The sequence below is a fragment of the Calliphora vicina genome, chromosome 1, assembly GCF_958450345.1.
Source record: "Calliphora vicina chromosome 1, idCalVici1.1, whole genome shotgun sequence".
Taxonomy (NCBI): Eukaryota; Metazoa; Arthropoda; class Insecta; order Diptera; family Calliphoridae; genus Calliphora; species Calliphora vicina.
This window is the reverse complement of record NC_088780.1, coordinates 150,116,165-150,135,168: the sequence shown is the minus strand read 5'-3', so window position 1 is coordinate 150,135,168 and position 19,004 is coordinate 150,116,165. Positions and strand designations below refer to the sequence as shown.

At 28.9% G+C, this 19,004-nt stretch overlaps 1 protein-coding gene across 1 annotated transcript in view; it reads left to right on the top strand.

Annotated features, from left to right (window-relative positions):
* Octbeta1R (Octopamine beta1 receptor) overlaps positions 1 to 19,004 on the top strand; it is a 138,530-nt gene that overhangs the window by 93,999 nt on the left and 25,527 nt on the right. The window contains exons 6-7 of the mRNA XM_065503266.1: positions 4,356 to 4,553; positions 5,703 to 5,874. Of these exons, the coding sequence (XP_065359338.1) occupies positions 4,356 to 4,553; positions 5,703 to 5,874 (370 nt within the window). The remainder of the gene's footprint in view (positions 1 to 4,355; positions 4,554 to 5,702; positions 5,875 to 19,004) is intronic.

The window sequence follows — 19,004 nt, the reverse complement described above, 5'->3', positions numbered from 1 at the left end:
TGTCGATTTTGTCGAACCGAGCCGGAAGAATTCCCGATATACTGATGTATGAATCATGTATGTAAGTTATTTGGGTGCTACGGAAAGTTGATTTCAACATACAGACGGACAAACGGACATGGCTATATCGACTTCGCTATCTATAACGATCCAGAATATTTATACTTTGTGGGGTTGCAAATAAAAAATGTAGAAATTACAAATGGAATGACAAACTTATATATACCCTTTCCACTCATGGTGAAGGCTATAAAAAAGTTTTATTAGTAAATAACAAAAATTAAAAACTTTAAACAACATTACAATATCAAATAAGAGTGTCTTTCTATGTATATCTTTATTTTACTTACCACTCAATAAAATAAAACGATCTGAAACTAAATAATAGGTTAAATGTAATTGTTTTATAAATTCGTTAGTGAACTAATTCACCAACGAACTCAATTATAAAGTGAAATTTATTTAGAAACTTGCATTCGACACGCAATATATCGTTTTTGAAAAATTTAAATTGTTTAAACAAATCACACACGAAATCTTAACAATGACCTACAATGTCAAACCAATGTACAATAAATAAATAATACTTTTGTTTTTGAAAAGAACATTTAGTTTTTTTGTACAATAATTAATGAAATATTTAAAGTTTATGAATAAAATAATGAAAGTTCAATAATAAAATAATTTGGAATTAATTTTTTAACTGATTAAAGCATTTTAAATATTTAATTAAATGTGGAAAATTATTCATTATGATGGCCCTTATATTGGACATCTAATTACCAAATCCATAAAATGTTTGCGTTTAGAAGTTGCACATTTTAATTGAAGTTTCGAAATTTCTCCTGTAATGTGTGTAGTTATGCACTGAATATATTTTCGTTTTTTCGAGCTTGATTTTTCATATCCCAAATTTTAAATTTTCAAATTTTATTTAAACGATATTTCAAAAAATGTTTCTCGTTTTTAATAAATGCTAAATGAGGATTGAGTGGGCATTTTGAAATTGGTGAATTTCGAGGAAATTTAGTTTTTGGTCATAAATGTTTTAAAATTTTTCATTTAAAATTCATTTAGTGTCCCCAAAGAAAGAGTCTGATATTAAATATTATAAAATAGTCTACGAAATTTTTTTTAAATAAATAATTTTAAAAAATATATGACCAAAAAAAAAAAACTTCTCGTAAATCCGCCAATATCAACTTCTAACATTTTAATGTTTAACTCTCATTTAGTATTTCGTAGAATCAAAAACAATTTTTTTTAATTTCTTAAAATTTTGAGAATGTAACATTTGGGATTTAAGTTCATGCATAACTAATTGTATGTTATTTTTTTTTATTTTTTGCTATCAAGGATATATAATGAAATAAAAACGATTGAATATTTCATATTCAAAAATCAATGGATAAATTAAGTATTAAAAACTATTTTTAATTGGACCTTTTTCAACATTTATATTTTTTTTTTAATTTTTCTGAAAATATTGCTTAACTTTAAATAAAATGTGCAATCTCTAAACGTGGTCACCGAAAATCGAAAAACTTCCAATATAAGGGCCACTCTATTATACATAAATACAATAATTGTATTTTAGATTTTAATGAAACCCCACAGTATGTATACTTGATATTAAATTTTAAATAAATAAATATATTAAGTATACGCCTTATCCTTGCTACAAGTTAATACATTTTGCTCTCTTTGATTATATTTAGTTTTGCTTTCTAATATCAATATCTGGCATAATTTACAAAATAATACTAATAACAATAGCATGTTATTCTGTGACAATCTCTCCATGTAACTTTTCAATCATCTAAAAATACCTTCTCATACGATTTATTTGGCTTATTTATCGATTTATTTAGCAAGCAATTGCCAGTACCTTGTGCAATTTTTCACATTACAAACATTACAGAATTATTATGAAGATGATGACCCTGAAATGGAAAATATCCCGTAGAGTTTTTGTTCTCGGAACAATAAAGTGCTTGAGTATATGTGTGCATGCAATTAAATAGCAAATATCGGTAACATCATTATCATCATCATCATCATCCACTGGCAAATGATTACGAAAATATGGAGTAAAATTCATGGAAAAGCATTTAATTATTTGAAATACAATTCAATGAAATCTGTGTAAATGAATATTTAAAGCACAAAATATGTTCTCACTTTATAGGTCAGGGCACAAATACAATCATCAGATTGACATCTCATTAAACAATTTTTAGTGAATTCGGTTAGAATTCGTAACAACAGTCAGTTTCATATATGTCGGACAGAATTCTGTACGAGTTCTGATGACTAAAAAAAACTTCCCATATTGTTACAACATTTCTAATAGAAGTCTAAACAAACTTTAGCAAATTGTCCGAAAATGATGACCACTATTAAAGTTCTGGTTTATTTTTATACCCTAGAGTGGCAATGGTATATATAAGTTTGTCATTCCGTTTGTAATTTCTAAATTTTTTATTTGCGACCCTACAAAGTATACAATATATTCTGGATCGTTATAGATAGCGGAGTCGATATAGTCCCCAAATAACTTACATACATGATTCAATATATCGGGAATTCTGCCGGCTCGGTTGCTGTTATCGAAACAATCGGACCAAAAAAAAAATTTAATTTTGTTTACTTAGAAATATTTGAAATTTGTATTTTAAAATATAATTTGGTGAAGAGTAGAGTTTTATGGTTTTTGTTTCAAATTGTCAACCTCGGAACTAGTTTTAGACAAGCTTTACATTCCACTGAAAAGGTTTTGCATTCCACTGAAAAGGTTTTGGAAATATGTTATTTAAAAATGCTTTTTTAGCTTTTATTTGAAAACATTTGTAAAATATAAATATACCCAAAGTATTGGCCATTTTTAGCTATGACGTTTTTACCATCCTTTTGGAAACATATGAACTCCGATCCAAAAGAACTGCTCATCTTTTGAGGCCAAGAATAAATCAAGCCCATTTCGGATACTCTATTCCAAAGTGAAGCGTATCGCAAAGAGTGTGTTCTGAAGCGATCAAAACAAATAGTATTCGGACGGGCACGGCCTGGACTGTAAACAGGTACTGCAATATGTGGCAGAGCGTTGTCATGATGGAATATTACGCTTTCATTTCTTTCCGCATATTCAAATTCAAATGAATCAGTTGCATTCGCTATAGATTCCCTATGGTGGTCTGGCTAGATTTCAGCAGCTTATAATAGATAGGACCCTCTTGCTGCCGCCAAATACAGGAAATTACCTGGCTTTGGTGTCGGTTCGGCTGGTTGGTCGGGCTTTACATACGATCTCTTACGCTTAGGGTTACTGTAATGGATCTATTTTTCATCGAAACTAATGTTTCGGTGCAAAATGATTTTCTTTTATAGCGTTCAAGCATCATTTCGTGCATGCAAAATCATATTTCATGGTGTCTCAGTTACAACTCGTATGATACTAAATGTCCCATTTGGATGAATCCTCGTAAAATGCTTTGAAAATGCTGCTTCATTGGGAGCTACTTCCCAATGACTTTGCAAGCTCTTGTTGAGTTTAACCATAATCTTCATTGAGTAATGCCTGCAATTCTTGATCTTCAAACTTTTTTGGCAGGCCTGGGCGAACTTTGTCTTCCGTATCAAAATAGCCACTTCTGAACCTATTATCTATTGTAAATCCTGCATTTTTAAGTCATACATCCAATACAAATGGATACTTCTGAAATAAAATCGGAAATTTCTGAAATAGTATAAGAAATTTCTGAAATACAATTAGAAGATTTTGAAATACAATTGGAAATGGTTTAATTGCAATACTGTCATTAATAAATCCGAGGTGGTTCTTATAACACACCAAATTTTGGATTACAATATTTAGAACACATTTTGACTTGTTTTCAGAAGTCCAACTGGGAAAGTAAAATGAAACAAAAAATAAATTCACCTTTAAAGTACAGCCAGAGAATTTTAAAAGAAATATAGGTTTTTGCATGGTTGCTGATAAAATAAACAAATCAATATTACATTCTACGAAATTTTTAAAAAAATATAAAAAAAAATTTTGACTATTGTCTCAAGTGGCAGAGGAAAATTTAGTCAAATCATAGTTTAAGAGAATTCTAACATCAGATACATGGTCAAATAATGTTTACTGGGATTATACTTAACACAAAATTTCAATAATCTTTAAGGCAGATTATGAAAACTCATTAATTTATTCTAATACATTAAATTTCATTAATTTTTGAGTATTCTTTTAGGCACAATGTTTGAATTTTATGCAATTTTCAATATTTTCTGTTTTTAATTTTCCGTATTAATGTTTTCTTTTGTATTTATGTTTGTTTTTTTTTTTGCAGCATAATCACCAATTATTTCGTGGTCTCACTGGCAGTGGCGGATATGTTGGTGGCTTTGTGTGCCATGACCTTTAATGCTTCCGTTGAAATATCCGGTAAATGGATGTTTGGTTCAATAATGTGTGATATGTGGAATAGTTTTGATGTATATTTTTCAACAGCCAGTATTATGCATTTATGCTGTATCTCAGTGGATAGGTGAGTAAATTATTTGCATGAAAATACATCCACCCACATGTGTGTATGTAAATATAAAACCTACGTATTCAAATAGAAAACAAATGAACTATTAACCCTATAAAGGCTATGAAATAAGATAACCAAAACAAATTTTTCAAAAAAAAAATAAAAAAAACAATTTAAGTGGAAATTGTATTCCAGACGGAACATTTCGTAAAATATTTTGGAAATTTTTAAAAGTCCCCCAATTGACTTTTATCCACAACTCGTTTGAATTGTACCGAGATTTTGTCACATTTTTTAATTGCATTAGGTACTCAGTACTCAGTATTAACACATTGACTGCCACGTCGGACACATATGTGTCCGACACGACTTTTATTCTCTCTAGCCATATCAGACAATGTTGACTGGAAGTTTCTCATCAAAACTGTAATCTTCACATTCTTCATCACTTTCTGAACTTGTACTGAGTATTTTTTCTAACTCAGTATCCCATAAAAAATCCTTTTCGCCATTTCGTAAGACCATCTTATTTATAAAAAAAAAATCTGTTTCTAAGCAGTAAATATTTTCGAAAGATTACGCAAAGAAAATGCTGTGGCCCCCAGCATCTTATTTGCTGAAAGTGCCTTGGCAGTCAATGTGTTAAATACAAATGGTCCTGCAATATTGACACATGTCCAGAGCACGCAGAGTAAAATAAAAGTTGTTCATGTTTACCAAACCATTTCAAAATTTGTTCAAGTTTTTTTTAACAATGTAATTACGTATATGAATACGGTAATCATAACATGTCACCATTCGCATGATTTTACATTGTTGTTTGTGGCAACAATTTATGATACTTCACCATAATGTATTGTTCTTGGTTTATCATACTCAGAGAACAATATATTATGATTCATCATTAACATGATTGGCACAAACATATACATAATTACTACAACCATATATATGATTCCTACATTCCTACATATATATAATTACAGTGACCATAATATTGTTAAAAAAAACGTGTCAAAATGTTTAAATGGTTATGAAAAACATGTACAACTAGATTCTTTCCCTTTCTTGCCTTTTGAGGGTTAATTGTCAAAATATTCACAATTGCCAAAATGTATCTGGTTTCTATTTGTTTGGTTTTTCGTGTCATATTATTTACAGATATTATGCCATTGTCCAGCCATTGGATTATCCCTTAATTATGACACACAGGCGTGTATTTATTATGTTGATTATTGTTTGGTTGGCGCCAGCTCTTCTATCATTTTTACCCATATGTTCCGGTTGGTATACGACCGGCGATAATTGGAGTTACTTAAAATCAAATCCGCACGTAAGTTTTAGCAAATAAATTTGTATATTGTTTTGAGTTTTTTTGTTCGTTCTTATTTTTTTTTGTAATTAATTTGTAACAGAAATGAAAATTGTGTACAAGCCTATAATTACAGTAATTTTTATGGCATTCATGAATATAATTTATATATTGTACATACGAACATATATGTAAATAAGTATATACGATATTACATTTAAATAAATGAATATGTATTACAATTAAACATATATGTATATGTATATTAGGGTGGCCTCGTTTGTATGTAGGAAAAATAGGGGGTCAATGTTCCCAACTAAAATGAAACTTTCGTTTGTTTGAGGAGATAATTTTTTAATATGTTTGCTTTTAGTATAAAATATGAATGATCACATATTGTACCTATTTTCTATAAAATCACAGTTTACAAAGTTTTTAACCATTTAAGATATCTGAGATTTTTGCTATAAAATATGAGCGACCTTATTTATTCCTAAATCGCAGTATTTGCAAAGTTATTTACGATTCAAATTATTTGAGATTTTTATATTAAAAATCGCAGTATTTACAAAGTTATTAACTATTTAAGCTTTTTGAGTTTTAAGCTTATTTTAAGATATTTAAGTTTTATATACTAAACATTTTTGATATAAAATATGAGTGATCACAGATTAAGGTTATTTTCCCTAAAATTACAGTATTTACAAAGATATTAAAGATTTGAAATACTTTAGTTTTGTATAATAAAATTTGTCATTTAGAATGAATTAAACATCCATTTTAGTAAGGAAAATCCACAATTATTTTTTGTGGGGCCACCATAATACACATACATACTACAAAACTAATACCAACAGGACGTAAAGTACTTTTAATAGGATTGTAATTGATGTTCTAACATCATGATTTCTACACAATGAAAAACAATCTTAATTACGAGTACAAACATGGAGTAACTTTGAATTGTATTATAATTAACTCAAAGATACTTAAATTAAAGAAAATGTATTCTTGGTCAGAAATAGGAGTGAATACAGATTGAGGAAATTTTGTAGTTTAGCAAGTAATTGACGATTTAAGAATTTTTGTGTTTTTTATTTAAAAAGATATGCGCCCAATGCATTTTAACGTAAGTTATGTTATTGTTTCTATACACAGAAAAAAGTTTAAACATAACCCAGTAAGCACCAAAGCCCCAAAAATTCAAGCACTTGAACATTTTGTTGGAATTTGACTTGAATGCAAATGTAATTATTAGGGTATTCGAATTATTCGATTTTTCTCTTGTTCGAATAAAACGAATAATTCGAATAAGAGATATTAACTTGTTCGAATAATTCGATCACACGTATAAAATTAATCGAATTATTCGAATAATTTAAATTTTTTTAATAAAGTAAAGAATGAAGTTTTGATCTCGGTTTTTTAATATTTTATTGTTAAAGAAAAACAAAAAATAACGTAAAAGTTATCAATTCAAGTATTGATAATGATAAAAAACATTCTAAAACAGAGTCCATCATTAAATTTTCAACAGAAATATTCTGATCAGATTAACTACCGAACAATCTACAAAATAATTGACTAGCAAACCCTTTAGTTTCCGTTTTGGAGCTATGCTTTAAAAAATTTGACCTAATTGGACATGATCCTGAATTCAAATACAATATAAACGTATTAAGAACTTTTTTTTTGTCGTTCATTAATTCGGGTTTTAAATTGTGTAACTAATTCTTTAGTAAATTAATTATTCACTATTTCTAAATTATTAACAATTTGTATTATACCCTCAAGCTCTGTCAACGTTACCGAATCTTTGCTTAATAAAGTGGTCTTGGGGAATTACACAATAAAGGAAATCTGTCCAAAGTTTTAGTGAACATCACTAATTTGAAGTCAGAGAGTGTATGATTGACGCATTTATAAATACGCAAAAAGTTTATTACCATATTAGACAAAGCTGTTCAACGATGTTCAAAATTATGTGTAAGACGAACTCCATGTTTTTCTTGCAACAAAACGTTAGTTTGCAATATTTGTGTTTATCATTCGATTTATTAAATATTTTGCAACACTTACGTTCGCGGTTAATAACATCACTTATATACATATATTTTAAGATCATGGCTTTCATCTATTTCAATGAAATCATTATAAATGTCATCCTCAATATCACTTTCGACGACCGTTTCAAAATCACATTCAACTCCTCTTTAATCTAAGTTATAATTTTGATTATTAATTTCAATTCTTCTACTATTTCGCCAGCTAAATTACAAATATTTTATTTCGTACCTTTTATTTTCATTGGTTCAAGTAATAAGTTAACAATTTTGAAAGATTTGTTTTTAGAATTGTAACTTCTTGTAGTAATATATATGTATATATTTATAGAAGGAGCTATCGGAACACTCATCTACAGTGATCGAAAGTCCCTTTGTCTTTAGTTAGTTGTCGAATTTCAGAAACAATAAAATTTTTGTGAGTCATTATTACTTATTTAAATTTAAAATTATGAAAAATTTTAAGCAATTTAATAAATTTAAATATATATGAACATTTATTCGTTTTATTCGATTATTCTAAATAAAATTGTTCGAATTATTCGTTATTCGAAAATGGTCATTTTTAAATTGTTCGAATAATTATTCGTAAGAAGTTATTCGATTAATCGAACGATCATTAGACGAATGAATACCCTAGTAATTATACTTTAGACATGAAAAATAATTGAAAATTTATTTATTTTTCAAACAAAAAACATATGGTTTGAATTTATGTTTCCTTTTTACTGGAGAATGCTATTGAAATAAAGTGTAATACAACTGTAATTCAATTGCTTGACTATAATTCAAGGCTTGAATTACACTTGCTTTCAACTTGAATTCCAGTAAAAATGCTTATTGGGAAATATTATTATTTGATTTCATTGATTTCAACTAATAACATTTTTCATATTTTAAGTTTTCAAATAAAATCTAGAAGGCTTGAGAAATATTATTTCAATTTCATTTACATATGTATGTACATTAGGCAAGATAGGATTTAATTTTAGACCTATGGTTTCTTGAGGAAACTTTCTTAGAATTTTCCGCAGATTGCGTTTTTGCTATACGATTTTTTACTTTTTTATCGTCCATACAATTCGACACGACCTAATGTTCATACATATATTTTTATGTTGCTCAAAAATGTTTGAAATTTTTTTTCTCTACAAAATGAGAAAATATGCGCGAAATTGATTCAATTTTGTTAAGAGGATGAAATGCTTCAATTATTACACAGTGTGTAATTTTTTGTATCATGGAAATATACCCATATACGGACACCACTACGTAATAAAAGACCAAAAAAAGACTCATGTCTCCCAGTTTTGCCCAAAGTCGTGCATTTTTTTATGGCTCCCAAAGATTTGGGGCCTCGGTGTAGTTTTGGCAAAAAAGTGATTATTTTCTCAGGCTCATATCTTGCAAACAGTTCGCTGTTTTTATTTACACTCTGAGGCAGAGTTGTAGCCCTTGTCATAAACAACAAAAATTGTAAACATCTTCAAGATCAAAATCGCAAAAAACTTAAAAAAAATTCGAAATAAATTTGTTAAAGCTGCTTAAAAGTGTGCTTTAATTTATAATAATTAATAGTTTATGGCCCAAAATACTTAATTCATTTAGTTTTTTCTTACTGACTTATTTTGACCTACCTAAACGGTGTTAAGAATCATTCCTATGACGTTCATATGTTCTAGAAAGTTGTTTATTGCGATCTTGTAGTCAATTGTTTCCTTGAATTTTGAACGGTAAAAAAATCGAATTTTTTAAAATATTTTGAGATTCTTTTTTATTTTATATGTTTACAATTTTCTTTATGACAAGGGCTATTACATTGCCTCAGAGAGTAAATCAAAATTCCGAACTGTTTGCAAGATATGAGCCTGAGAAAATGATCCCTTTTTGCAAAAATGACACAGAGCCTCAAATCTTTGGGGGCCCATACAAAAATGTGTTATTGTTCTAAATTGAGAAATATTTTTCATTCGATTAAATATATTTTTTCCGCCTTTGCCGTTTAAATGCATTTTAACAAAATTATTGATCATTTTATATTTTTTTTAAATTTCATACTAAAAATGTATTGGTTAGAAATTTGAGTGATCACAGAAAGAGGTTCTTTTGTCGAATAAACGGGTTTTAACAAACTTATTAACGATTTTAAGTTTTTTGGAGTTATGCATTTTAAATATCGATTTTTGGTCACAATTGAGATACCTCTGGCATTTGAAATCTTGTTAATAAATTTATTGACGGTTTTAAATTGTTTATGTTTTTTTTATACAGAAACCGAAACCAAAATTTCTGTTAAGTCAGTATGTGTTTGAATTCAAAATTTACATTTGATTTGTTATTAACATTTTGCATGAAAAAATATATGAAAAAACGTAAAAATTGTTCAAAGGGGTCAAGGTGTGTGAAACTTCTGAAGACTAAATAAAATCTTTTTATATAAGTATTCGATATTGTTGAAAACCTTAGTAAAATTAAATAATTTTATAAAATTTTGGGACGTCATTTACCTTAAAATCTAAAAAAATTATAATATGGTGATTTTTCACGAATAAAAATATAAAATTTGAATCAATGGCATAATAATTTTTGACATTTTTTATTTTCAAATACATAAATTCCTAAATCGGGGGAAATGTGGTCCAAAAACTGACTACTGATTATACTTTATTTTACACAATAATGTTCAATAAAAAAGTGAGAATAAATGACAGATAAGTTATTAAAAAACACAAAATAAATTTATTGACTTTTTCATACTTAAAATTTTTTTTTCAGAAATATGAGTTAGACTCTTAAAGATGTTTAAACAAAAATCGATTTTTGGACAGGAATATGAATGTTTAGGAACTTTTAGCCAATTAAATGCGTTTTAATAAAGTTTTTATGTAAATTCTAAAATAAATACTAAAAATGTATTTTTGGCCAGACTGAATTACTTTCCTAGTTTTTCCTATTGTATACTCCTTAATAAGTTTAAAAACCTATAGGTTATTTTTACATACATCTTCATAATGTACATGAACGAGCATGTAAAATTCCACTTGCACTCGTTTCCCTCCTCAATTGTTTGGTCGGTTGGGCTAATACTTATTGCCATACAACGAAAATCTTGTCGTCGTTGATATTAACGACAACTGTCTTAAAAGGAAATTCTAATTTAGTTGGATTTTTTATTTATAATTCAGTTTGTTTCCCATTCCGTTCACAATATCTACATATAAGTATACATACATACTCTCCCTTAAGCAAAAAACAACCTGCCTCAACTTAAGACTTCTTAGTTTGTTTCTCATACAGTCCTAGTATTTGTATTGTGTTGTACCGTCTCGAATGTTGAATAGCTGGTATTTTTTCTTCATCATCGCCGTCGTCTTCTGCAGTGTTTATGCTTCAAGTTAATATTTTATATTTTTTTTTGTACTCAGATCTTTGTGTCTGTTCATGAGTGAGTAGAATGTAGAACTATTAAACTACCTTGACATATTTGTTGTTATTAAATTGTGCCACATCGGGGAAAGTCTACGAGTTTTAAATTATTTCTTAATGAAGATTGAAATAACACAAACATGTGTGTAAAAAGACTTTATTCGACTGTGTCAATTTCTTGCCTATTAGATATGGGAATTTCATGTACTATTGTATTTTTTTCATTACAGTAATATATATGACAGTGATAAGTTTGAAATACTAAATGTCAGGGTATATTTTTGGAATACAGATGTCAGAGATAAAATAAAATTTGAATTTTAAATAATTATAAATATTAAAACCTTTAAATAAAAATATAGTTTTTGTTTAATTTCTTTTACATAAGATGGAAACTATTCTTCTTTAAATTTTCGAAATTTCCAGGAACATACTTTTTGGATTTGGTAGATTTTTATTAATTTTTTTTCATTTAAGTTACAATAATTTCTGGGAATCCTTAAGTTTGTTGTTCCCTGGGTAACACTTCACCTTAGATCCCACAAACTACACACTTATAATATTTTTTTTTTTCATAACATTACAGTTAGATATGTCCGTATGTTTGTGTAAAACACGCTCACGTCTAAAATACCATAGCAAAATTAATAAGATTCATGGTGAATGTTTGACTCTGACTTAGGCAGCTTGGTATTAAAAATCAGCTCAATTGGTTGTGTATTAAGAAAGTTATGAACCAAAATATTTCACAACCTAGAAAAAAGATCATTCTATGAAATTTAATAAAAATTGATACTTTTCCTTAGATTTTAATGTGTATATAATTTTAATGGGTTGTATTTTGATTGTTGTTGTATTTTTTACACTAAGTGTGTTTGAATGACGTTCCATGTTGAGGCGAGTATAGTAATTCTAATTGTACACAGAGTTGAATATCATTCTTATTTGTTTAGCTACTGCTTTATTGTCCAACTTTAATCTTCCACAGTTTTCATTATTAAAGAATCTGCCGGAATATAATTCAAATCATCAAGTAACACTTGTTTAAAAGTATTAGACATTTGAGACTAAAAACATAAAAATTATATTAAAAATTTATTTTGTTAATTTTATATGATAAAATCATTGTGATAAATTTCGTACAACCAAAAACTCTTAGAAAACTCAAGATACATGTTTCAATACTCCCACTTTTTATTTGTACATATTCCTGTATGTGAAACTAAAATTCTATTCCATTTTTAATATAAAACTGTCTACAAACTTTGAAGGTCATCGACACACTTTTAATACAAGTCAATACAAAAATACATACAAAAGCCAACAAAACATAATAGAACACTTCCCTTATCACTGTTCTGTTCTTCTAATAAGATCCCCCAATGGGGTACATTTATTCAAATGTATTTAATATATACTCATTAGGGTTTGCCGATTTGTAAGGACAAAAATTTCTTAATATTTTGCCATCGATTCGAAAGCTTTTGGCATGAGGAAAAAAAAGTTCCACTATGACATATCAAAAACTCATTTCCGAGGCGACCAAAATTATTTTTTTTTTACTTTTTCTCAATTTTTATTATTAAGGTTTTTTTGTAGGTAATAAAAAAAATCGGCTGATTTAAAGGTTTTTTTAATATTACCTTTCCAAGGTTTTCAACCGATGGCGATAGCATTTTTTCCAAAAAAAATTCTAAAATATCTCTATCGGTTACAGAGTTTTCACCGAAGAAAAACGATCCTGAGCCACTGTGCGACGAGGTTTCTTGTAGTGCGACGAATATGTTCTATATATGAAATTTTTTTGAAATCGGAACACAGAAGAAGGAATACGATCGTTTTAAAAATTGGACAGACCCAAGGTATCCTATTTTGGGGACCCCTTGGTGCATGGACTTCGCATGTCAATTTTCATTCAAATCGGATTAAGGGGGTAGAAGTTACAGATTTATTTCCCTCTTTTTATACCCTTCACCTTCGTGAGAAGGGTATATATAAGTTTGTCAATCCGTTTATAATTTCTACATTTTTCATTTCCGACCCTATAAAGTATATATATTCTGGATCCTTATAGATAGCGGAGTCGATTAAGCCATGTCCGTCTGTCTGTTGAAATCAATTTTCTGAAGACCCCTGATATCTTCGGGATCCAAATCTTCATTAATTCTGTTAGACATGCTTTCGAGAAGTTTGCTATTTAAAATCAGCAAAATCGGTCCACAAATGGCTGAGATATGAGATAAAAACCAGGACAACCTCGATTTTTTACCTATATCTGGATTACTAAGTCATTAATATAGACTATATGGATATCTAATTATAGATATTTCAAAGACCTTTGCAACGACATATATAAGACCATATATACCAAAAAAACAAAAAAAAAATTTTAAAATTTAAAAAAAAATTTAAATTTAAAAACAAAAATTTTAAAATTTAAAAAAAACAATTCGAAATTTTTTTTTTTTCAAAACTGAAAAAAAAATTTTGTTCACTTAAAAATATTTCAATTTTTTATTTTGTAGTATAATTTGGTGAAGGGTAAATAAGATTCGGCTCTCTTACTTGTTTTATATCACTGTGTATCGTTTTTAGCGTACAAGTTCACCTTGAAAAGGTAATATTCAAGAAAAATTAAATCAGCCGATTTTTTTATTACCTACTAAAAAAAACCTTAAAAATAAAAGTTGAGAAAAAGTCAATGAATTGAAATTTGGACGCCACCCTACACCACCATAGTGGGGAGGGTATTGTACGTTTGTGCAGATGTTTGTAACGCCTAAAAATATTAGTCTAACACAAACCTTAAAGTATACCGATCGACTTAGAATCACTTTCTGAGTCGATTAAGCGATGTCCGTCCGTCCGTCTGGTCGGCTGGCTGGCTGTCCATGTAAACCTTGTGCGCAGAGTACAGGTCGCAATTTTGAAGATATTTCGATCAAATTTGGTACATATTATTTTTTCGGCTCAAGGACCAAGCCTATTGAAACTGGCTGAAATCGGTCCTTTATTTCACCTAGCCCCCATACAAATGTCCTCCCGAAATTGGACTTTATCGGTCATAAATGTTTAATTATACCCTGCACCACCATAGTGGGGAGGGTATTATGCGTTTGTGCAGATGTTTGTAACGCCCAAAAATATTAGTCTAACACCCACCTTAAAATATACCGATCGACTTAGAATCACTTTCTGAGTCGATTAAGCGATGTCCGTCCGTCCGTCCGTCTGGTCGACTGGCTGGCTGGCTGGCTGTCAATGTAAACCTTGTACGCAGAGTACAGGTCGTAATTTTGAAGATATTTCGATCAAATTTGGTACATATTATTTTTTCGGCTCAAGGACCAAGCCTATTGAAACTGGCTGAAATCGGTCCACTATTTCACCTATTTCACGGTCCCATACAAATGTCCTCCCGAAATTGGACTTTATCGGTCATAAATGTTTAATTTATAAATGTATCTCCACAAATTGCACTCCAAATAAGTTTTATATATACAAAATTCATGTCACCAAATTTTGTTACGATCGGTCCATAATTAGTCATAGCTCCCATATAGACCCGCTTCCGAAAATCACTTTAACGTGCATAAATCGCTTAAAAATGTTGGTAAACACACAAAATTCAACATAGTTAACTTTAATATAGACATAAATCACACGACCTAATTTCATGGTGATCGGTCCATAATTGGTCATAGCCCCCATATAACCCCACTTCCGAAAATCACTAAAAAATATAAATTATTGAAATTTTAAAAGAAAAATAGTTTAGCTCTTTTACTTAGTGTAGGGTATTATATTGTCGGGCTTGACCGACCATACTTTCTTACTTGTTTATATATGTATCTCCACAAATTCCGCTCCAAATAAGTTTTATATACACAAAATTCATGTCACCAAATTTTGTTACGATCGGTCCATAATTAGTCATAGCTCCCATATAGACCCGCTTCCGAAAATCACTTTAACGTGCATAAATCTCTTAAAAATTCCGGTATATACACCAAATTCAACATAAATAACTTTCATATAGACATAAATAACACGATCTAATTTCATGGTGATCGGTCCATAATTGGTCATAGCCCCCATATAACCCCACTTCCGAAAATCACTCAAAAATATAAATTATTGAAATTTTAAAAGAAAATTTTTTTTGCTCTTTTACTTATTGTAGGGTATTATATGGATCGATGGCACAATATAGACAAATTTATGTCCTTACAAATCGTCCCACCCTAGTATACATACATGTGTATATGTATGTATGTGTGTAAATTACGCCTGCAGGCAAACATCACATTTTTCCAACCAATTCATTTCCACGGTTTTCCATCTTTTACTCTATGAGTATCTAATGCATTTGTTTATATATGTATGTATGTATCTACATTAAGTTAAAGGTAAAAATGCCTCAAGATGAGTTGGATGAAATGAGTCTATACACCATTTACTTTGTTGCTGTAGTTATTGTTTTTGTTTTGTATATGGAAATTGATTTATCTGAGATGAAATGCGTTTAGTACTTGAACATTAAATTTAATATTGAGCTCGTATGTGTTGAGTGCTTTATTAAAATAGTAGTAGTATTGGTTATAGTGTGTCCTTATCTGTGTTTTTCCATTATCATATTTAGATTTTATTATTTGCTGTTACTTACTTTTCGTTTAAAACAAAAATCTTAAAGCAGGAGTTAAGTGAGTCTTAAAAGTATGTAAAAATTGAGTAATTCAATAGGATGTGTTAAAAGAAATCTCATAATAATGGGGATAAAAAAATAAAAGTTGTTAATGTTTTTAACACAAGTGAAAGTCTTGCTTATTTCATAGTTAAATTTATGAAAAGATTGGTCCAACATTATCAATGAACCGACGAAATAACCTCTTTCAGCTTCTACTAATTTTCCCCATGAGAATTTTATCCAAGGGAACAAATCAGTATTCACATGTTGACACCACGTAGCTGATAATTTGTATCCAAATGAGATAACAAACAATTCCTTTGTCAAAATGATGTTAGCTGACATTACTATTTCGTTATCAAAAAAAATCTCAGTTGCCAGATATCAATTTTAATAAAATATGAAAGTTCTTTGAAATCTCTATTAAACGGCATAAAGAAAATTTCCGAACCATAAAATAATTCAGTTGGATTTTTTACAATTCCTATAAAATTGAGTTTTCAACATAATACCTCTTTTGTTAACACCCACTTTTATATCAATCTATACGTGTTGGGACTTTCTTAGATTCACTCTTTTTCAATTCTATTATTTTGCTGTTTGCTCGACAGAAACAAAAGACATTAAGTAAATGTTAATGCAAAAACATAATTACTTTATGGTTTTCAGAACACAAGCAACATTTTTACAACTTAGTATACGATAACTTAATAAATATCAAGACAAAAGTAATAAAAACTGTGGCCAAATGTTAAGAAAAAGAAAAAAGTTGATAACATAATCAAAAGTAATTTGTAAATTCTTTATACAGAAAGTAATATCAAATAAATTATTAAATTGTGGTTAAATATAACTTATGCCAATATATCATTTAAAACAAGTAAGAAAGTATAGTCGGTCACGTCCGACCCTATGATACCCTACACCAATCTAATTATAGACCAATCACCAACAAATTAGGTGGCATGACTTCTGTATATATGAAACCTATTTGTGTTGAAATTTATTTCAATGCCAACATTTTTAAGAAATCTATACCCATTAAAATGATTTTCGGAAGTGGGCATTATATGGGAGCTACGAGCGTTATAAAATTTAGTGACATGACTTTTGTATAGATATAAATTATTTCTATGGAATTTAATTGGAATACTAACATTTTTAAGAAATTTGTGCTACACAGAGAAAACAGATTCATGATAGCAGCCGAATTTGTTTGCAACAATTTCGGTTGCTATGGCTAATTTTGGACCGATCATCACAAAATTTGGTGAGGCAAGTTCGACTTGTATACAACTTAGTTTTGCTGAATTTGCTTTGGATATCTATATAACTAAGATATTTATGAGAGCTTAACTATTTTCAGATAGGGCAATCGTATGGGGGCTAAGAGAAATAATAGACCGATTCTAACCAAATTCAATAGGTTTCGTCCTTGGGGCAATGGAAGAACTTGTACCAAATTTTGTCGAATTATCTAAATATAAGCTAAATCGTCTCAGAAAGTAATCCTGAGCAGATTGGTATACTTTAAGGTGGGTATTGGGACTGTATTTCTGCACGTTACAAACATCAGCACCAACCCAATATACCCTCCCCACTACGGTGGTGTAGGGTATAACAAAAGTTATATTTTAAAATAAATTCGACTTTAACAAAAATTAACTTTAAAATTTCTTTCATAGTTAGGGTGAAATTTAATCCTATAATAAACTACATATGTATTTTCAAGTGCATATTTTTAATTTTTAAGTGCATATTTTGGTTGCCTAATAATGACATATAATTTTTTGGCTAGAAATTGTGAATTTATGAAAATCGTTGAAAATAACTGTTTTAAATCCTCTAAATTAAAAATAATATTTAATTATGAATTTTATAATTACATTTATATTAAACACTAGCTAAACCCGCCTCTATCGTAGTGAAATCAAAAAATGTGAAAGGATTTTATTAAAAATTAAATAAATTTAAGTTTGAAGACTTTCACAATTATAGTACTCCTGATATTCGAAAATAAATATTTACTTTGTATGGGTTGTGCCACGCCCATTTTCAGCAAAGCAGCGCACAATGTTACTGAAGTAAATCCCGAAAAGTTTTGCGGCTTTTACAATTATAGTTCATCAGATTTTCCATAATAACTATTTACTTTGTATGGGAGGTGCAACGCCCCACAGTGGATTATATAAGGTGAATGCATCTCATAATTGATTTTTGCAAATTATTGAAATTAACCATAAAACAAGTTCTACCGTAAAGCTAAGATGTCAAGCAATAATTATTTAAAGAAATTATAGTTATTATGTCAACAGGAGTATTCGAAAATGGCAACAGAACACATTACTTTCGACTTTAAAAATTTGGGGTGTTAAAATTATACCATATTCAAGGGTGTATTTTTAATATTTATAATTATTTTTTTTAGGATTGTTATACCTTGTTGTCCAGATTCCAGATTCTTTGTAATGAGTTTTGTATATATTTTTAGCAGATTTGAAATTTACGCAACTTTGTCTAGGATTTTAACTATTGTCGCCATTTGCTACAGATCTAGTTTTAACAGGGAATGAAAGTTTAACTTATTTTCAAAAAGATATATCAAAATTAGCTGCCTTTTGGTGCCTATAAACAAATTGCATGCCAATGTTGAGCAACTCAGAAATTTAAAAAGAAAAAAATTATCAACTTTTTTTGATTTCATAGCTTATTTTGCTATTAAACCTTATACAAATTTATAACTGTATATAAAGTAAATTTAGTTCTTAACAAAATACTGTTTTAATTTTTTTAACCGGATGAAAATTGTGAAAGTTATTAAGAATAAATTTTTTTTTTACAATTTTTAATTTACAAGGTAATTTTTTTCGAACTTTTTTCGAAAAAGTTTAATAACTTTTGCAAATATAAAACGATTTTAACAAGAAATATCTCATTTTTGTCTACATAAAATTGTCTTGAAAATACGGTGCGAA